This window comes from Phocoena phocoena, chromosome 11, assembly GCF_963924675.1.
Source record: "Phocoena phocoena chromosome 11, mPhoPho1.1, whole genome shotgun sequence".
In the NCBI taxonomy this organism is placed as follows: Eukaryota; Metazoa; Chordata; class Mammalia; order Artiodactyla; family Phocoenidae; genus Phocoena; species Phocoena phocoena.
In genome coordinates, this window is record NC_089229.1 from 79,088,575 (window position 1) to 79,109,813 (window position 21,239).

A 21,239-nucleotide genomic window follows, 5' to 3' on the forward strand; every position below is an offset into this window, starting at 1 on the left:
TATCCATATAATCCAGCAGAGCGCCAGTCATATAAAAGCCCCTCATTGAATAAGGAAGAGAGAGAGGGACAAAGTGTTGATCTAGCATTCATATAAGTGGCCCCAGGACAAATGTTCAAAAATTTAAAGGCTGATGACATTTTTATACCACACACATGACAAAACATGAACTACAAATAAGTAGCCTTTCTTCTGTAGACTAGAAATCAGAAAATGTGAATCCTAGCCCTGATTCTGAGAGTAGCCAGACAACTGATCTTGGCCAAGAATAACAAAGTTGATAATAATATAGCTAATATCAACAACTGCCTAGAATGTGCCAAGTTCTATCCTAAGCACTATGCAAATCTGATGTCATATAATACTCATAACAATTCTATGAGGTAGGAATTACATTTTATAGATGAGAAAAATAAGGCAGAGAGGTTAAGGTACATTCCACAGAAACACAGCTAAGTGACAAAGCCAGGGATAATTCAGGCAGTCTGACTCCAGTGCACAGGCTTGTAACTACTCTTTAGTGTTAACTTGCTTTTCCCTTAAATTCTTTATTTGAAAAGAACAGAAAAAAATGAGAGCAAGAGAAAAAAAGAGACACATATACACATGAAAGGTTGAACTAAATTATTCCAAGCAATCATTCAGGTATTATTTTTATTAAATTAAATTTACTTCTTTCAAATTTCAAATGACATCTCAAGAAATATGATTTGAAAAACATGTGTGAGATACCATTTCTACACTTTACATGCTTTTTACCTAATAATCATATTCCCTTTAAGTATTTAGTTTTTTAAATAGTATTTCATCACACTGAATTTCTTATGATCCTGTAAATGTCCTGTGGTAGTCTTGAGTGCTCTTCACCAAATATATCTCAGTTGATGAACATGGGATGTCTTTCCATTTATTTAGGTTATTTTTCATTTCTTTCAGCAATGTTTTGTCATTTTTAGTTTACAAGTCTTTCTGTTCCTTCGTTAAATTGATTCCATGGTATTTTATTCTTTAACATGCTATTGCAAATAGCAAATACATAGTCATACCCACTGTTAAAGATTCAATGGGTTAAAGTGCCTCCAAGCAAAATTCCAATAAGGCTGTGACTGTCCTGTACGTCCTTTCATTTGGACCAAATGGTTTGGGGAAAAGAGACCAACTGGGATTTCCTCAGCCCAGGTTTGATAAAAAAGTTATCTTTAATCAGAAAGGGAGAGACACAGACAGATAGGCAAGCATGAGGGTGGAAAGCATATACACATATTCAATCTGGAACACAGGTCGCTAAAATAACAATGGGTCTGCATCTGACAAATGGAGCTGTTTGCAATCAAACAGATAAAAAGCCAAAAGAATCATTATCCTGAACTGTGACTATTTGCTACCCTAAAATGACCCAGGGCTCCTGAATTTATATAGACAGGAAGCTGGCCAAGAAATGGTATAATCTCCAATACTCACATTAGGTATAGCCAAAAAAAAGATATTGAAAAATTTTAACCCTACAAGATCATAAAGAACAATGGGCTAGAGACCCTGGCCCTAAACTCTGAAAAGTAAATCACAGTAAATCCACTCACAGTAAATCACAGTAAATCAAAGAGCAATCTTACCCCCACAGCAGAGATACTTACTGAATCTGTTCATTGAGATTTTAGAATTGCTACATACTAACGATAGCTGTGTATCTCTGATTCTTCATCTTTCCTACTGAGACCATTCACAGTACATACCCAACCTTTATCTTGCCACTATATACTAGATATGTTGGGGATAAAAAACATACATTTCAGTTTCTGGCACTTCAGGTCAAAAGGGACTATATATATGAAACTGATGATATAGAGACTGCAACACATTCTCACCTGTCACTCAATGATCCTGGACTTCTGAGCTTGAGGCTATAGCTGGATAGAACTTACCACTCCCATGTGGGCAGGTAAGCAAATTTGCCTGAGACATGGAGACTGGGAATATTTGGTGAACAAAAGAGCAGACCGTGGTATATTAGTTCTGCTTATCAAATATTTCCTGCGCTCTCCCTTCCAGATTCATAGCAGGATCTCACTTCCTGGCCCCATTATGACTGTGTGGGGCACTGTAGATACAAATTGGGAGTGGAAGTGTCATTTCCAGTCCAGAATGCTGACTTACCAGTAGGAAATCTGACTGGGCTTTTTTTCACTCTACAAGATAACAGGTAATGTTCCAACAGGAACAATGCTATCAGGCTAGTTCCTAGGGTGAGGACATCATGAGACTGAGCCCCCAAAGAATTCTCAATGTACATGGATAATTAGTAAGACATAAACCGTTGCTGTCTGAAGCCAGAGGGTTTAGGGCATAACCTAGCCTGGCTTGGCTAATTCATGCCTTATGCTCTTATGACCTATTCTTCTCTGTGAGTTTTCTGTCCATTAACGTAGTCATATATTTCATATCTCTGACACCCTGGTATTTCACCACCCAAAAGAGTATAATAGTTACATCATATTTATAAAATTTCTTGTATATATCCTCTTCCAAGCCATTTATTAAAAAGACACTGAGGAGGGCTCACGCCAAGGGGTACTTCCCAGAACTTCTGCTGCCAGTGTCCATGCCCGTTGGTGAGCCACTGCTGCCCCTTGCCTCTGCAGGAGACTCTCCAACACTAACAGAACACAGCAGGCCACGAAAGACACAGGGCTATCACCACAGCCTATTATCGTGCGGCCATGGGCTTTATTTTAATGAATGACATCACACATGAAGAATCCTTCAGTGCAGTACAGGATTGCCAGGTGTCAGGGCTGTGCCTCTGAGGTGGGAGAGCCAAGTTCAGGACACTGGTCCACAAGAGACCTCCCAGCTCCACGTAATATGAAACGGTGATGTTGGGAGCCAAGAAGTTTTCGCCATTAGAAGATGGCCGACATCCTGCTTCTCTTCCTGCTTAATGAGATAAAAGCCTGCGCCTAAAAACAAAAGCCCGCGCCTAAAACGAAAGCCCGCGCACGCAGCACCAATGATAATTTGCCAAATACTTCCCTTATTCTGGATCCCGCCCCCCTTTTCTCTGTACTGTATAAATACAGCTACTGCAGCAATAAAAGTTTGAGGCTTGATCAGGATTTTGTCTTGCCTCCATTCTTTCGCGTCTCCTGCCCCTTCTTCTCTTTTCAACCCCTACAGGTTCCTCCTCGGACTCACAAGGATTTGTCCTGCTGGTCGGGACTCCCGGGGACGCCCGGGGCCGAGCACAATTGGCGCCCAACGTGGGGCTCGAGGAACGGATCCTAACGGAGGTAGCACGCTTACGAAGGCCTGGCCAGGCACCCACTGAGCCGCCGCGAGAGTGAACTCGAAAGTGCAGCTCGATTAGGTCCCCGGAGGACTAGCCGCCCTTCGGCAGTTGTGACCGGTAGAGAGTAAGGTAAGTGGAGCTTAAAAATGGGACAGGAATTGAGTTCCCACGAACTCTTTCTTCAGGGGATCGAGGATTCCCTCAAGATGCGAAAGATTAAGGCTAGAAAAAAAGATTTGCGTGATTTTTTTAATATTTTTGTCTGATGTTTGCCCATGGTTCCCACAAGAAGGGACGATAGATAAAAAATGTTGGAATCGTGTAGGAGATTGTTTAAATGATTATTATAAGGCTTTTGGGCCTTCTAAAGTACCTGTGACTGCATTTTCATATTGGAATTTAATTAGAGAGATTCTTATGGGTCATTTTTTTGACCCCGATATCCAAAAGGTTGTTGAGACCGGAGAAACAATTCTTAAAGCAGCCCCTATGATTCCAATGAGGCTCAGGCTGCTTTTCCCCCTGGTCTGTTGGCTCAAATACAAAATGCTGGCCTTAAGGCCTGGCGCCGCCTTCCGCCTAAGGGTTCGGCCACAACTTCTTTGGCGAAAATTCGCCAGGGACCAAAAGAGCCTTATTGTGAGTTTATTAGCCGCCTCACGGACGCCACCGAACGTCTGGTGGGCGATAGTGAAACTGATAACGCCTTTGTTAAACATTTAGCTTATGAAAATGCTAATCCAGCCTGCCAGGCTGCCCTTCGGGCTCATCGTGGTGGTAGCCTTGCTGATTATATTAAATTGTGTTCCGGAATTGGTCCCTCCCATTCTGTTGGTCTTGCAATAGGAGCCGCCCTAAAAGATTTTATTAAAGACACATCCGCCCTAGACAAACAACAAAAAACTTGCTATAGGATACATTTGTCCGTTTCTCCTAACAAAGTGCTTAAGACCTACCCTTCCTTAGTAGCAAAGGTTCTTACTTTAGGCAGGGAAAAAAGCCGTCAATTTTTTGGCAGAGATCCTGATCATTTGATTCTCCCCTATACCAAAGAAGAACTTAATTGGTTACTGCAAACTGATGATAAATGGCTTGTTTCCTTATCCTCCTTTCAGGGTAATATTGATAATCATTATCCTCCTGATAAGCTCCTTCAGTTTGCTAGAAAACATCTCTTTATATTTCCCAAAATTACTTCTGCTGTTCCTTTGGTAGATGCTGCCTTAGTATTTACTGATGGATCATCATCCGGTGTTGCTGTATATGTTATAAACAATCAGTCCTATAGGGTACAATCCCCCTTTTTGTCAGCACAGCTTGTTGAGCTTTTTGCCATTCTTCAGGTTTTTGAAATGTTACAAGAAACCCCCTTTAATTTATATACGGATAGCTCATATATAGCCTTGTCCGTCCCCCTTTTAGAAACTGTTCCATATATTAAACCCTCTTCCAATGCTGTTCCCCTTTTTCAACAGCTTCAGAGTCTTATACTCCGGAGACAAGTGCCTTTTTTTATTGATCATCTTAGGGCTCATACAGATCTCCCTGGACCCCTTTCTCAGGGCAATGATTTAGCTGATAAAAATGCCCGCCTAATGTGCACCATAACCTCTGATCCTATTTCTCAGGCTACTCAATTTCATCAGCTACATCATGTTAATGCACATACTCTTCGCTTGTTGTTCAAGCTCACTCGAGAGCAGGCAAGACAAATTGTAAAAAATTGTCCAGGGTGCGTTACACTTTTACCTCTTCCACATCTTGGAGTAAACCCAAGAGGTTTATTACCTAATGAAATTTGGCAAATGGATGTCACCCATCTTGCTGAATTTGGAAAATTAAAATTTATTCATGTGTCCATTGACACTTTTAGCGGCTTTATATATGCCTCCCTCCAGGGAGGAGAAGCCACAAGAAACATTATTTCACATGTGCTCCAATGTTTTACAGTTTTAGGCAAGCCTCAAATAATTAAAACAGATAATGGGCCTGGGTATACTTCCCAGGCTTTCCAAGATTTTTGCACCCGGTTTCAAATAAAACATCTTACGGGAATTCCCTATAACCCCCAGGGTCAAGGCATAGTAGAAAGAGCCCATCAAACTCTTAAAAATACCATTTCCAAACTTAAAAATAATGATTTAACTGCTACAAAAAATTCCCCAAAAAATATTCTTAGTCATGCCCTATTTGTTATTAATTTTTTACAATTAGATATTAATGGTAGATCTGCCGCCGATCGTCTTTGGCATCAAGAAACTAAAAATCAATATGCACAAGTTATGTGGAAAGACCCTTTGACCTTTAAGTGGCATGGGCCCGATCCACTCCTCATCTGGGGGAGGGGGTCTGCATGTGTATACAATACCAAGGAAGGTGGAGCACGTTGGCTGCCCGAGCGTCTTATTAAACCTATAAATTCTATGAAATAATGAAAATTATCCAGGGCCCTTTTCCCTGAGATTGTATTTCTTTTCCTTTTCAGAAAAAGATGGAGATCCTCTTGGCATTGAAAAGACGACAAAGACAACAAGGACTATCCGTTGTGACCCTGATCCTGTCATCTTTGCTGGTTGTCAGCCAGGCTGAACCCCCTCCACACTTGCCTCAGAATTTAACCTGAAGCAGAACCAAAAGATGATTCTGGCTGCCCCTCCACTGGAGCGGCATGAGACAGAGACATGCCTACCCCCCTCTTTGATGGGAGGGTATGGGTACCGAGTTGAGTGTGACAGCAAAGCATGCACAAGGGAAAACCTTTATACATAAGGTAATCTCTGTTATTCCCTGTGAGTATACCTGAATTATGAAAGAGGTTGGTATCTAAACATTGTTTTTGGCTTCAGTATCTAAGATTATTCTTGGCTCTGCCTCTCCTCCCCAAAAGATACCAAGAGCCAGCAATGGTGGACACACATACATTGTCCACGGGAGGATTCAGGTCACTACTCCCTCACTCGGTTAATGCCCACCTCCTTAAAAGAAATAAAAAGGGAGGAGATGTTGGGAGCCAAGAAGTTTTCGCCATTAGAAGATGGCCGACATCCTGCTTCTCTTCCTGCTTAATGAGATAAAAGCCTGCGCCTAAAAACAAAAGCCCGCGCCTAAAACGAAAGCCCGCGCACGCAGCACCAATGATAATTTGCCAAATACTTCCCTTATTCTGGATCCCGCCCCCCTTTTCTCTGTACTGTATAAATACAGCTACTGCAGCAATAAAAGTTTGAGGCTTGATCAGGATTTTGTCTTGCCTCCATTCTTTCGCGTCTCCTGCCCCTTCTTCTCTTTTCAACCCCTACAGGTTCCTCCTCGGACTCACAAGGATTTGTCCTGCTGGTCGGGACTCCCGGGGACGCCCGGGGCCGAGCACACGGTGAAATCTCCCAGAGATCTCCATCTCAATGCCAAGACCCAGCTGCACTCAACAACCAGCAAGATACAGTGTTGGACACCCTATGCCAAACAACTAGCAAGAAAGGAACACAACACCCTCGATTAGCAGAGAGGCTACCTGAAATCATAATAAGGCCACAGACACCCCAAAACACACCACCACACGTGGACCTGCCCACCAGAAAGACAAGATCCAGCCTCATCCACCAGAACACAGGCACTAGTCCCCTACACAAGGAAGTCTACACAAGCCACTAAAAAACCACCTTAGCCGCTGGGGACAGACACCAAAAACAATGGGAACTACGAACCTGCAGCCTGCAAGAAGGAGACCCCAGTCACAGTAAGTTAAGCAAAATGAGAAGACAGAGAAACACACAGCAGATGAAGGAGCAAGATAAAAACCCACCAGACTTAACAAATGAAGAGGAAATAGGCAGTCTACCTGAAAAACAATTCAGAATAATGATAGTAAAGAGGATCCAAAATCTTGGAAATAGAATGGAGAAAATACAAGAAACATTTAACAAGGACCTAGAAGAACTAAAGAGGAAACAAACATTGATGGACAACACAATAAATGAAATAAAAAATTCTCTAGAAGGGATCAATAGCAGAATAACGGGTAAGTGACCTGGAAGATAAAATAGTGGAAATAACTACTGCAGAGCAGATAAAGAAAAAAGAATGAAAAGAATTGAGGACAGTCTCAGGACCTCTGGGACAACATTAAATGCACCAACATTCCAATTATAGGGGTCCCAGAAGAAGAAGAGAAAAAGAAAGGGACTGAGAAAATATTTGAAGGGATTGTAGTTAAAAACTTCCCTAATATGGGAAAGGAAATAGTTAATCAAGTCCGGGAAGCACAGAAAGTCCCATAGAGGATAAATCCAAGGAGAAACAAGCAAAGACACATATTATTCAAACTATCAAAAACGAAATACAAAGAAAACATATTAAAAGAAGCAAGGGAAAAACAACAAATAACACACAAGGGAATACCCATAAGGTTAACAGCTGATCTTTCAGCAGAAACTCTGCAGGCCAGAAGGGAATAGCAGTACATATTTAAAGTGATGAAAGGGAAAATCCTACCACCAAGATTACTCTACTTAGCAAGGACCTCATTCAGATTTGATGGAGAAATTAAAACCTTTACAGACAAGCAAAAGCTAAGAGAATTCAGCACCACCAAACCAGCCTTACAACAAATGCTACAGGAACTTCTCTAGGCAGGTAACACAAGACAAAACAGAGACGTACAATAACAAACCTAAAACAATTAAGAAAATGGTAACAGAAACATACATATCGATAATTACCTTAAATGTAAATGGATTAAATGCTCCAACCAAAACACATAGACTGGCTGAATGGATACAAAAACAAGACCCATATATATGCTGCCTACAAGAGACCCACTTCGGACTTAGGGACACATAGAGACTGAAAGTGAGGGGATGTCTCATATCACATAAAATAGACTTTAAAACAAAGACTATTACAAGAGACAAAGAAGGACACTACATAATGATCAAGGGATCAATCCAAGAAGAAGATGTAACAGTTGTAAATATTTATGCACCCAACATAGGAGCACCCCAATACATAAGGCAAACACTAACAGTCGTAAAAGGGGAAATCGACAGTAACACAATCATAGTAGGAGACTTTAACATCCCACTTTCACCAACAGACAGATCATCCAAAATGAAAATAAATAAGGAAACACAAGCTTTAAATGATACATTAAACAAGATGGACTTAATTGATATTTATAGGACATTCCATCCAAAAACAACAGAATAGACATTCTTCTCAAGTGCTCATGGAATATTCTCCAAGATAGATCATATCATGGGTCACAAATCAAGCCTTGGTAAATTTAAGAAAACTGAAATCGTATCAAGTATCTTTTCTGACTACAACGCTATAAGACTATATATCAATTACAGGAAAAACTCTGTAAAAAAATACAAACAAATGGAAGGTAAACAATACACAACTTAATAATCAAGAGATCACTGAAGAAATCGAACAGGGAATCAAAAAATACCTAGAAACAAATGACAATGAAAATACGACGACCCAAAACCTATGGGATGCAGCAAAAGCAGTTCTAAGCGGGAAGTTTATAGCAATACAATCCTACCTTAAGAAACAAGAAACATCTCAGATAAACAACCTAAGCCTACACCTAAAGCTATTAGAGAAGGAAGGACAAGAAAACTCCAAAGTTAGCAGAAGTAAAGAAATCATAAAGATCAGATCAGAAATAAATGAAAAAAAGTGAAGGAAACGATAGCAAAGATCAATGAAAATAAAAGCTAGTTCTTTGAGAAGATAAATAAAATTGATAAACCATTAGCCAAACTCATCAAGAAAAAAAGGGAGAAGACTCAAATCAATAGAATTAGAAATGAAAAAGGAGAAGTTACAACTGACACTGCAGAAATACAAAGGATCATGACAGACTACTACAAGCAACTATATGCAAATAAAATGGACAACCTGGAAGAAATGGACAAATTCTTAGAAATGCACAACATTCCGAGACTGAACCAGGAAGAAATAGAAAATATGAACAGACAGGTCACAAGCACTGAAATTGAAACTGTGATTAAAAATCTTCCAACAAACCAAAGCCCAGGACCAGACGGCTTCACAGGCAAATTCTATCAAACATTTAGAGAAGAGCCAACACCTATCCTTCTCAAACTCTTCCAAAATATAGCAGAGGGAGGAACACTCCCAAACTCATTCTATGAGGCCACCATCACCATGATACCAAAACCAGACAAAGATGTCACAAAGAAAGAAAACTACAGGCCAATATCACTGATGAACATAGATGCAAAAATCCTTAACAAAATACTAGCAAACAGAATCCAACAACACATTAAAAGGATGATACACCATGATCAAGTGGGGTTTATTCCAGGAATGCAAGGATTCTTCAATATACGCAAATCAATCAGTGTGATACATCATATTAACAAGCTGAAGGAGAAAAAGCATATGAGCACCTCAATAGATGCAGAGAAAGCTTTCGACAAAATTCAACACTCATTTATGATAAAAACCCTCCAGAAAGTATAGGCATAGAGGGATCTTTCCTCAACATAACAAAGGCTGCATATGACAAACTCACAGCCAACATGGTCCTCAATGGTGAAAAACTGAAACCATTTCCACTAAGATCAGGAACAACAAGGTTGCCCACTCTCACCACTATTATTCAACATAGTTTTGGAAGCTTTAGCCACAGCAATCAGAGAAGAAAAAGAAATAAAAGGAATCCAAATCAGAAAAGAAGTAACACTGTCACTGTTTGCAGGTGACATGATACTATACATAAAGAATCCTAAAGATGCTATCAGAAAACTACTAAAGCTAATCAATGAATTTGGTAAAGTAGCAGGATACAAAATTAATGCACAGAAATCTCTTGCATTCCTATACACTAATGATGAAAAATCCGAAAGTGAAATTAAGAGAACACTCCCATTTCCCATTGCAACAAAAGGAATAAAATACTAAGGAATAAACCTACCTAAGGAGACAAAAGACCTGTATGCAGAAAACTATAAGATACTGATGAAAGAAATTAAAAATGATACAAATAGATGGAGAGATATAGCATGTTCTTGGATTGGAAGAATCAACACTGTGAAAATGACTCTACTACCCAAAGCAATCTACAAATTCAATGCAATCCCTATCAAACTACCACTGGCATTTACAGAACTGGAACAAAAATTTTCACAATTTGTATGGAAACATAAAAGACCGCGAATAGCCAAAACAATCTTGAGAAAGGAAAACGGAGCTGGAGGAATCAGGCTCCCTGACTTCAGACTATACCACAAAGCTACAGTAATTAAGACAGTATGGTATGGGCACAAAAGCAGAAATATACATCAATGGAACAGGATACAAAGCCCAGCAATAAACCCATGCACATACGGTCACCTTATCTTTGATAAAGGAGGTAAGAATATACCGTGGAGAAAAGACAGCCTCTTCAATAAGTGGTGCTGGGAAAACTGGACAGCTACATGTAAAAGTATGAAATTAGAACACTCCCTAACACCATACACAAAAATAAACTCTAAATGGATTGAAGACCTAAATGTAAGGCCAGACACTATCAAACTCTTAGAGGAAAACATAGGCAGAACACTCTATGACATAAATCACAGCAAGATCCTTTTTGACCCACCTCCTAGATACATGGAGATAAAAAAAATAATAAACACATGGGACCTAATGAAACTTAAAAGCTTTTGCACAGCAAAGGAAACCATAAACAATGTGAAAAGACAACCCTCAGAATGGGAGAAAATATTTGCAAATGAAGTAACTAACAAATGATTAACCTCCAAAGTATACAAGCAGCTCATGAAGCTCAATATCAAAAAAACAAACAACCCAGTCCAAAAATGGGCAGAAGACCTAAACAGACATTTGTCCAAAAGAAGATATACAGATTGCCAACAAACAAATGAATGAATGCTCGACATCATTAATCATTAGAGAAATGCAAATCAAAACTACAATGAGATATCCCCAGTCTTGGGGATACAATGGCATGTTTATAAATCTCCATTTAAATTCTAGACCTGGGGCTTCCCTGGTGGCGCAGTGGTTGCAAATCTGCCTGCTAATGCAGGGGACACGGGTTCAAGCCCTGGTCTGGGAGGATCCCACATGCCGCGGAGCAACTAGGCCCGTGAGCCACAACTACTGAGCCTGCGTGTCTGGAGCCTGTGCTCTGCAACAAGAGAGGCCGCGATAGTGAGAGGCCCGCGCACCGCGATGAAGGGTGGCCCCCGCTTGCCACAACTAGAGAAAGCCCTCACACAGAAACGAAGACCCAACACAGCAAAAATAAATTAATTAATTAATAAACTCCTACCGCCAACATCTTCTTTAAAAAAAAAATAATAATTCTAGACCTAATTTTGTTTTCCTATTAGTATATTTTCTTCCTGTGATACAAAATAGGTCCTTTGTATAAGGTTGATTTTATTTTCACCTACCAAGTGTTATGTTATTCAAAACTGTTGCTGGGAACTTCTTGCACTAATTATTCATACTATGACATATACATATATGCTCTTCAATTGATTGTTTAATGTAAATCCAATAATCATGTCTGCAATGCTTTCTAAGACATTAAATCAAGAAAAGAAAAAATAATCACCAGAAAAAATTTTTAAACAGGAACTAATTCCTATAAGCAATGAAAGGTAATTCAAACATAAATACATACTTCAAATTCAAATGTTATTTATAAATCTTGTGCCACTAAAAATCATTTCAGATGCCATTATACATTTACAGTAATCTTTTGCTTCTGTTATTTGATAAATAATATGATAACCCAGAAATTAGCATAAGAATTATTGTTAATTTGGGGATGATCTACATACTTTAGGCCTTTAGTCCTATATTTAGTCTATTATAAAATTCCAAAACTTTAACATTGAGTTTACATAAGCATATTTTTTTCTCCAAAATTCACCAAGGAAAGTAAATGGCATGAAACTGAATAAAGAGCTATAGCGTTCTCAGGGGAAGAGAGTCAGAAGAAAAGGATAAATATATAATGGATGTGCAATTTTATTACCTGAGTATTTAACAACTCTTCACACTTGTGTGCTTGTTTCTCTATTGCAGAAATGTACTGTTTTTCAATAGCTTCTACTTGTTGCTTAACTGAAGACTGCAGTAGTGCCTAAAAACAAGCAAAAATGTCATGTGGATCACAGACAAAACTTGGAATCTACTGTTGGCATGAGAAATTTTTTTGACAGTTGTACATATCTGAAATATGATACTATTCTGCATTACAAAATACACATTTGTGAATATTAGAGCAAATTCATATATAACACTACTTTAAGCTTTTGGTTTTAGGTTTTCCTATTGCCAAGACTAGTTTTTTGGCTTAGATGTTCCTTCCACACACCTTCTCGGTAAAAAGGCCAAGTCATAGAAGATGATAAAGAGGGTGAGTAGTTCTGTTAAATATAAATTCAGTTTAGTGAAGACCACACAGGATGAGAAGCATGTGAAAGCTGCTGAAAAAAAAGAGAAGAGAAAAAAACCAGACATATTTCACTGGCTGACAAAACTCCACATCCTCTCGGCACACTGTAATATCCCATGGGCCAAGCATGATCTTCAAGACCACAAATCAAGTAAAAGCAGATGGAAACTCTGAGCAATTTCAAACATAAAAGAGCTGCCCCCCAGGAAGTTCACGCCCCTAATGTGAAAAGGTATAAGGCAAAGTGTGGAAGTCAGGATCTTAAGGCAATATTCATAAAAAGTAATAAAACTTGGGAGCCTACACAAACTTAAGTGGATAGTGTAAACGCTGGAAGCTGGGTCAGTTAAATATAAAGATGTTAACACTATTGTAAGGGGAGCAAAATCAACACTGGAAGATGTTCCACCCACTCACTTCCTTATTGGAGATGTTTACAATATTATCATCTTTTTTCCTTTCCCTTTTTTTTTTTTCAGGCATTATATGTTATAGTTAACATGTTCCCAGTATTATCTTACATGCTATTTATAAATCCTAAATCATTCTAAAATATGCATTTAACCATATACATAAGAACTCTTTAGCAAATATTCTATTTTTGAAGGTCTATCTGGATAACAAACTACTCATAATCAAAATAGTAAGTTGAAACAGACACATGTCTTATAGAAAACAGACCTTTGGTACATTCGCCAAGAAAAGAAAAATATGCCAAATCTCTTAAATAATCTCTGCTTTGAAAACAGATTTACTTGGTTGGAAACAACATGCATTAAGAGGCTAAATAAATATGTATGTATTTTTTAAAACTGAGACAAAAATATTTTGAAAACCTCTGAATAAGTCTCAAATCTTCAAATAATTATCTTTCTTTTGCAAATGTTAAACTGTCTGATGATGCTACTACTCCTATAATTCAATAGTTGTCACTCTGAAGCTGCAAAATTACTAGTAAACTAGTAAAGAAAAATAAACCTCTGACCACGGCTTAACCAAAATAATAAGAACTGCTTAACAGAACTGCATTAGCCCTTCATTTATACATTATATGTCCTCTAAAGCTTCCATAACGATAATTTATAGAAGACACTATAATTTAACCTCTTAAACTGTGACTAGATAATGTAAAGCTCTAATTTACCTTTGGCAAAATACAATACTATTCATTGGACTTCAGAAAATTTAAAGGATGATACAACTATGTACAATTCTGTTGGGTATATTCATGGCATCTTTTGTAGAGAGAAAAATGCCATTCTTTTGGGGGACTTGGGTTACGGCAGAATTGTTTTGCTTGATGCTAAGAACTGTTTCCCTTCCTATTTGCCATGATTCCAAATAATCCCAGGTTAAATACCCAGTTGTGATTTTCTAGTAAATTATATCATTTGGAGGGACAGGTAAGTTAATGAAATAAAATAATATTTTCTCACCATAATTAAGAAACACAAATGAATAGTATTTTTTCCTCTGGTGACTGATTTGTATACTATACACTCATTTTCTTCCAAACTTCAAGGAGGTCAAGTACCATAGGATAATGACAAGATTTTTTAAATAAAATAATAAGGTTTCTTTAAAAAAAATTGGCCTATAATACTGAACTGTGGAATTATTAGTGCCAAAGTCCAAACAAAAGAGGTAGTGTTCAAAAACCATCTTTAGAACTAGAATATTAATTATGGACATACTTAGCAATACACAATGGTACTAACTGCATACTTCTATGGCTTGATCTATCATTACATAACTGGATATTCGTTTTCCTATGTAATATACCATAATAACTGCCTTAAAATTTCTTGTGTGCTGTAAGTATAAAAATGAACATTAGTCTTAACATTTCCCTATAATTTTTTTTCCTTTGTAATTGTCTCTACAGATATCAAAGACACAAGGAACCCTTCCCTTGGGCTTATATTGAATACAACACTACAAAAACATACATGAAAGAGTTATTTCTTTTATAAGCTATTTTAAACTATTCTCAACACAAATAAAGCACTAAGACTCTCAGGGTATGTAGAGGCAGAAAAACAAAGATGTATATAAACATGCCATAACGAAAAAAATGCTACCAAAGGCAGGGAATGTTTTGTTAATTTTCAACAGGTTTAGGTTTTAGCTTCAGTCCTATCAGAGATTTTCTGTATCATCCCAGGGGATAACTTAACTGAGCTTGAGCAAAACTACTTACCACACTTCTTCAAGAATAATTTTAAAGGTGTGAACAAGATCATAGATTTCTTTAGTACAGGAACTATGTCATCTTTATACTCATCTTTATATATCACACACAGCTTCTTACAGAGTGCTCTGTACATAGCAGACACATGCAATAGCTATTGAGTGACAATCCTTGTATTAAGATTAATATTTTAAAATCATAGTATAGGGCTTCCCTGGTGGCGCAGTGGTTGAGAGTCCGCCTGCCGATGCAGGGGACACGGGTTCGTGCCCCGGTCCGGGAAGATCCCACATGCCGCGGAGCGGCTAGGCCCTTGAGCCATGGCCGCTGAGCCTGCACGTCCGGAGCCTGTGCTCCGCAATGGGAGAGGCCACAACAGTGAGAGGCCTGCGTACCGCAAAAAAAAAAAAAAAAAAAAAAAAAAAATCATAGTATAAATGATACCAATATTCACTGGAAAGTTCACTGAGCTTCAAATTATAACTACCAAGTTCAGTTACCAAACTTGTTCCTGTTAATCCCTACCAGAGATCTGAATTTTTTTTATTATTTTAGACTAGAAATGTTCATTCTTTCTACTCTACAAGTATAAATTTTGAGTAAATAAAATACAGTACGAGAAGGACTATAAACTCCTTGAAAAAAAAGTATGTTATAAATTCTATAATGATTAGACTCAGAGAAAACAAAGTTATTAAGTCAAAAACCACCCCACACCAACCAATACCCATAAGCAGTAGATAGTTTATTTTTAATGGAACTGAATATACACCGGAATTTAAATGAGTAGAGACGTATAGCTCAAGTGGACTACTGCAAACCAAACTACAATCCACTGTCCCAACAAATCCACAGAATTCTCTTCTCCCTTGAAATACCCCAATTCTATTAGATCTGATTCTATCCTCATCAAATTTAATTACCTGTCCAGATTTGCAGAGCAGATGTGCCTAAAGAACCAAATGGTCTCTGAAACATTAATATCATGTTGGCATTTAGCACATAACCTTAAAAGAACACTTCATAGCTAATTTTAGGCAGTAATAATTAAAATTATTTTAAAAGTCAGTCCTCTAAGTCATGGTTTACAAATGCAGAGAAGTATAAGGCTATGGAGCAAGCTGGAGGCAAAACATATAATAAATATCCCCACTGAAACTGAAGCTCTAGGAGAACAGGAATCTGTGTTTAATTCACTGATTAAACAGTGTTTAATTCACTGTAGGTACTATTGTACCTACAACAGTATCTAACATATAGGTACTATTATAATTGTAATTGGAATATATGGAATATGTGTTGAAAGAACTGAAGAAATGAATCATGATTTCTGTATGTTCAAGCCTTATTACTTGCCTAGTCATAGAGAAACTATCAAAACATTGACGTTAATTACGTCTGTTCATTGTATTCTTAGTTTAGCTTTTTGACTGCAGTAGTACAAATTAATTGTTGTAAAAGGTCATTTGAAATCAAGCACAATTTCATCTTTCTTGGAAAAATATCATAGTTTGCTTTTCAAAAATCTGTTTCAGATCTTTTCCAATTTTTAACTAAAAATAAAATAAGCAAAACTAAAAGGTATCAGCAAAAGAGTAAGTTAGAACTCTGAAGGGACACTTTTATGTTTTTTCTGGACTAAGTGCTATTTTTGAACAAAATATTACGTCAAATTTTGCAAGGCTTTTTAACTGTTGTTAGCATGTCTTATAATATTCCCTCAAAGTTTCAAACATATAAGCAAGTTTGTTATTCAAAAGGAGAGCCTACTTAACTGATATATATGAAAAATGATGAATTTCAGTCATTTCATTGAATCATTCATCCATCTTTTTCCATGAGCTCTACATACCTGTTCTACAGATAAAGAAACAGACACGAAGGTTAAGAAATGAGCCCAAAATCATATGAAAAGACTAAGTGGAACAACGAACTGGATTCAGGTCCACCCTCTTGGTTCCCTGTTTGTCTTAGCCATTCCAACCTGGTAAAGCAGGTTTCTCTTCATGAACTAATCACTTATTCTATTTTATAGCCACTTAATTATTTGTTAATTCTTCACTTATTCAACTAATATTTACTGAATGCATACTTTATTCCAGACAGTGTTCTAGGCACTGGTGATGCAGACTGAACAAAACAGATATGGGCCTGACTCCCCTGAATTTACATTATTGGCAAGCGGATAGGGAAAGTGGGGAAGACAAGGAAGATTGGGAGGTACACAATAAACAAATCATTTTGATGGTGTTGTATGCTATAAAGAAAATTTAAAAAGGGATAAAAAGGAAAAGAATAATGGAAGAGAAATTTTTCAGAGAGGGAAGTCAAGAGCTCTCTTGAGAAGTCACAAAAGGTGGGAAAAAAAAGTCATATATTAAGCCTGAGGGAAGAAGATTTCCGTCAAAGAAAAAAGTACAAAGTCCTAGCATGGGAAAAAGGCTAATGAGTTCTAGAACTAGAAAAAAAGGCCAGTGCAGATCATATGAACCAGGGAATTCCATCAGATCCTATACCTGCACCAGACTTCCAGAGGACCAGAATTATGTAGAACCATGGAAAGGCATTTTAATTCTATTCAAGCATGAAAGTTTCTATAATCTGATACATAGTATCTTCGAACAATGTTGCAAAGTATCAAAAGTACTCAAATGCTATCAAGAATTCCTCCATTAATAGACAATTTGTGAAAAAGAAAATATGTAGCACTGATTTTTGTAGGCTACACATATACAAGTAGATTAGAAACATAACTAATGCACCACGCATGAACATTTTTTTATTCAGTAGAATTAAGAATAATGCGACTATACTCTCTGGTAAGGAAGGAGTTAATCCTAGTAAGAACTAGTTGAGGGACTTCCCTGGTGATCTAGTGGTTAAGACTCCACACTCCCATGCAGGGGGCCCGGTTTGATCCCTGGTCAGGGAACTAGATCCTGCATGTGACAACAAAGATCCCACCTGCCGCAACTAAGACCCGGTGCAGCCAAATAAATAAATAAATATTTAAAAAAAAACAAGGGCTTCCCTGGTGGCTCAGAGGTTGCGAGTCCGCCTGCCGACGCAGGGGACACGGATTCGTGCCCCGGTCTGGGAAGATCCCACATGCCGCGGAGCGGCTGGGCCCGTGAGCCATGGCCGCTGAGCCTGCGCGCCCGGAGCCTGTGCTCCGTAACGGGAGACGCCACAACAGCGAGAGGTCCGCGTACAGCAAAGAAACAAACAAACAAAAAAAACCCAGTTGAGTGTTTTCCATGGTCTCACAGAAAAGTGGCATAGATATGCTACAAGTATATCTGGCAAGTAATACTTACTTGAACTTTATCTGGACACTGTGTCTATTAGAATGCAGTTCTTCCATAATACTTACATTCTCCATTTTATACTGAATAGACTGGCAACACAGATTATGAAAATGAGGATATAGTGTCCAAATAATGGCAGCTGACTAATTTATCTTAATGTTCAATTACTCTTGGCTAATCAAAAGTATCTTTTGCCAATTTTGGGATCTAAAATGTCAATCTATAGCTCTGTTGGCTTATCATTTGGGAAGAGAAACTGATAGTTTGATATACATATACATATATATTTTTTAAGACCTCAGTGAGCTAGTAATTCAATTGTAGTACAGATTTAGTTGCAGTAGAACAGAAACATTAGGCTATCTCTGAAAACAATATTTAGACATTTTAGAAAATTTTGTTGGAATACAAAAAGAATTAATGGGATTAAAATGTATTAGTGGGGAGTTCCCTGGCGGTCCAGTGGTTAAGATTCCGTGCTTCCACTGTGGGAGGCACGGGTTCAATCCCTGGTCAGGGAACTAAGATCCCATATGCTGCGTGGCGCAGCCAAAACTAAATAAATAAATAAACAGAAATTTTTAAAAAAAACACAACTATCACTGGGAAGTGATTTAAAAGTACAATGTAAAAAGGACTAGGGAGTATAACTCTCTAGAGGAAAAACTTCAATCTCAACTTAAGGCTTAAGTTTATTCAACTTAAGTTTTCTCAACTTAAGTTTACTCAAAACTGGATCCAAATTCAAGTTTAGGTTCATGGTCTCCTGCTACCCAGGCAGGCAGAAGTTAGGCAACACCAGAACCTTTAAGTTTAACCCTTGGGGAGAATGAAGGCGCATGTTTCTCAGGAGTAAACTCCAGATGTGTGAGGAGTGATAGTGACGGATTTGGTCATATTTCTTTTTAGAAAGCAGGACAGAAACTAATACCTAAAATTATGGGTAAAAGGATTAAAAAATAAAGATTCTGCCCTTCCTTTTCCTTAACTTAAACAAGCAGTAGTATCAAGGTCATGTTGAGGCTGCTGAAAATTTATCTTGTTACAGATCTAAAGCATTGGCAATTGCAGTGATCCTAGGTTTTTCTATGTATCTGAATTACAGTGCAGTGGCACTGGCTATATATCTAAACATGGAAATTCAATATAGTCTAGCCATGCTATAAAGTGCATCAGAGACTGTGAAAGCCAAAGAAAACCTTTAGGACAGAGGGAATCATTCCTGTTGGCCTTGTTGTTAAGGGATTCTAGTAACATAAGAGTTGTTACCTCAAACACCACTAATGTCTCCCAGTGAAAATTTCTTTTGTGCCATGGACAACACATTAAAATTAAGAAGTTTCTAAAATTAAGTAGAGCAAAGAGACGCTGCATGTCTACCGTCCAGCTACTTTAAACTTCTGAAAAGCTGCCACATGGACATGCCTCTACCTCAGATGCCACAGTATTATTCCTTGTGACTTGAATAAGAGCTACAGTTTCAGTTAAAAAAAAAAAGAAGAAAGAAAGGAAGGAAGGAAGGAAACAAAAGGAAAAAAAGAACTCTGACTAAATCTCTTCAGAATCTCTCAGAGGATTAAATGAAGCACCTAGTTATTAAACACTAAAGACCTACACATCTCATTTTCTGAAATATCGGAAACCACAGAAAGAAAGAAACCCATATAGGTGTCAGAAGTATTTGGCTTAAATACACAGTCATTAACCTTCTAAGGAGGCAGCATAATTTGTTGAACAGAGCCCTGCATCAAGCTTTGAATGACCTGGCTTTTATTTACAGCTCCTCCTCTGTTTGTATGTGTTTGATCAAGGCACTGTGTTTCTCTGTGTCTCAGATGCCTTATCTAATAAATAGGGAGAATAATAGAGTTTCTTCTCTGCCAGTAATAAAGGAATTCTGTGAAATTATGACTGTTAATTTAATTCTTACATTGATAACATTTCAAAATAGAATTGTTCTAACCATTTGTTGATTTTTGAGAACTAATTTCTTCATTTTCATGATAAAGGAAACTCATGCTATGTGGATTTAAGTTAGGATCAACATTATTTTTTAAGTTACTAGATTTAAGACCATTAAAATAATTTTCCTCCAAATTAATAGAGATCCATTCATTAAACATAGATCTCAAAGATTAGAAAAGAACTTTTACTCACATTGAAAAGCCATCAACATTGAGAGAGATAAGAGGATTCATATAAATCAATTTTATTAGAAGACATACTGACAAAGATTAAATTTTCCTTTATGTTTTCTTTTTGATCACAAAGAGAAGAATGTTGCAAACTTAGATGACAATTTAACATACTTCAACTGGTTCTTTTTCAGTTAAAAATTAACCATATATTACAGAAATAATAATGTTCGGGGAGATGTGTAAATTATTTAAAATCCATTGGATTGGGCACAAAACAATCAGAAGTGCCATTCCCAGCACTGGGATAGGTGCCAGAGGCCCCGGCAGTGCTGAGCTCTAGCTTGACTGTGTGGGGTTCGGGAGAAGCCTCAGGGGAAGGGACAAAGTCACCAAAGTGGCTCAGAGGAATTGTTAATATATTAACTAGTATGGAAGTATTTCACCATTATAAGATAATACAAAGTAGTGCCTGTTGGAACTCAAATTAGGTTGTTACAATGGATTAATTACCAAAAAATTTGGCTACATGAATATCCTGCTAAAATACCAAAACAGGATAGCCTTGGAACTTGGTGCTTCTAACTATATGGACTAAATCAGACTCTATATGGATTATTCTTCAAATGGAATTCCTTTATCACTGCTATAAAACAATCTGATGATCAATTCACTGCAAATCAGAGACATGACAATTTTAAGCAAATTATCCCACCTCTGGAAGCCATAAAGCTTGAAACATAGATGGGGACTGATACCCAGACAGCAATGGGAGCAAAATTTAATTTTTACTATGCATATTTCCATATCTTTTGAATTTTGTGTTGCACACATATGTTCCCTTGTCAAAAAATAAGATACTCTGAGC

At 37.7% G+C, this 21,239-nt stretch overlaps 1 protein-coding gene across 5 annotated transcripts in view; it reads right to left on the minus strand.

Annotated features, from left to right (window-relative positions):
* The window catches only part of CCDC91 (coiled-coil domain containing 91), a 288,403-nt gene that overhangs the window by 143,519 nt on the left and 123,645 nt on the right, over positions 1-21,239 (minus strand). For 4 of the 5 annotated variants that reach the window (XM_065886922.1, XM_065886923.1, XM_065886924.1 and 1 more), the window contains one exon: positions 12,315-12,422. The exons of the other annotated variant lie outside the window; for it this stretch is intronic. In XM_065886922.1, coding sequence (XP_065742994.1) covers positions 12,315-12,422 — 108 coding nt within the window. The remainder of the gene's footprint in view (positions 1-12,314; positions 12,423-21,239) is intronic. 5 annotated transcript variants of the gene reach the window in all.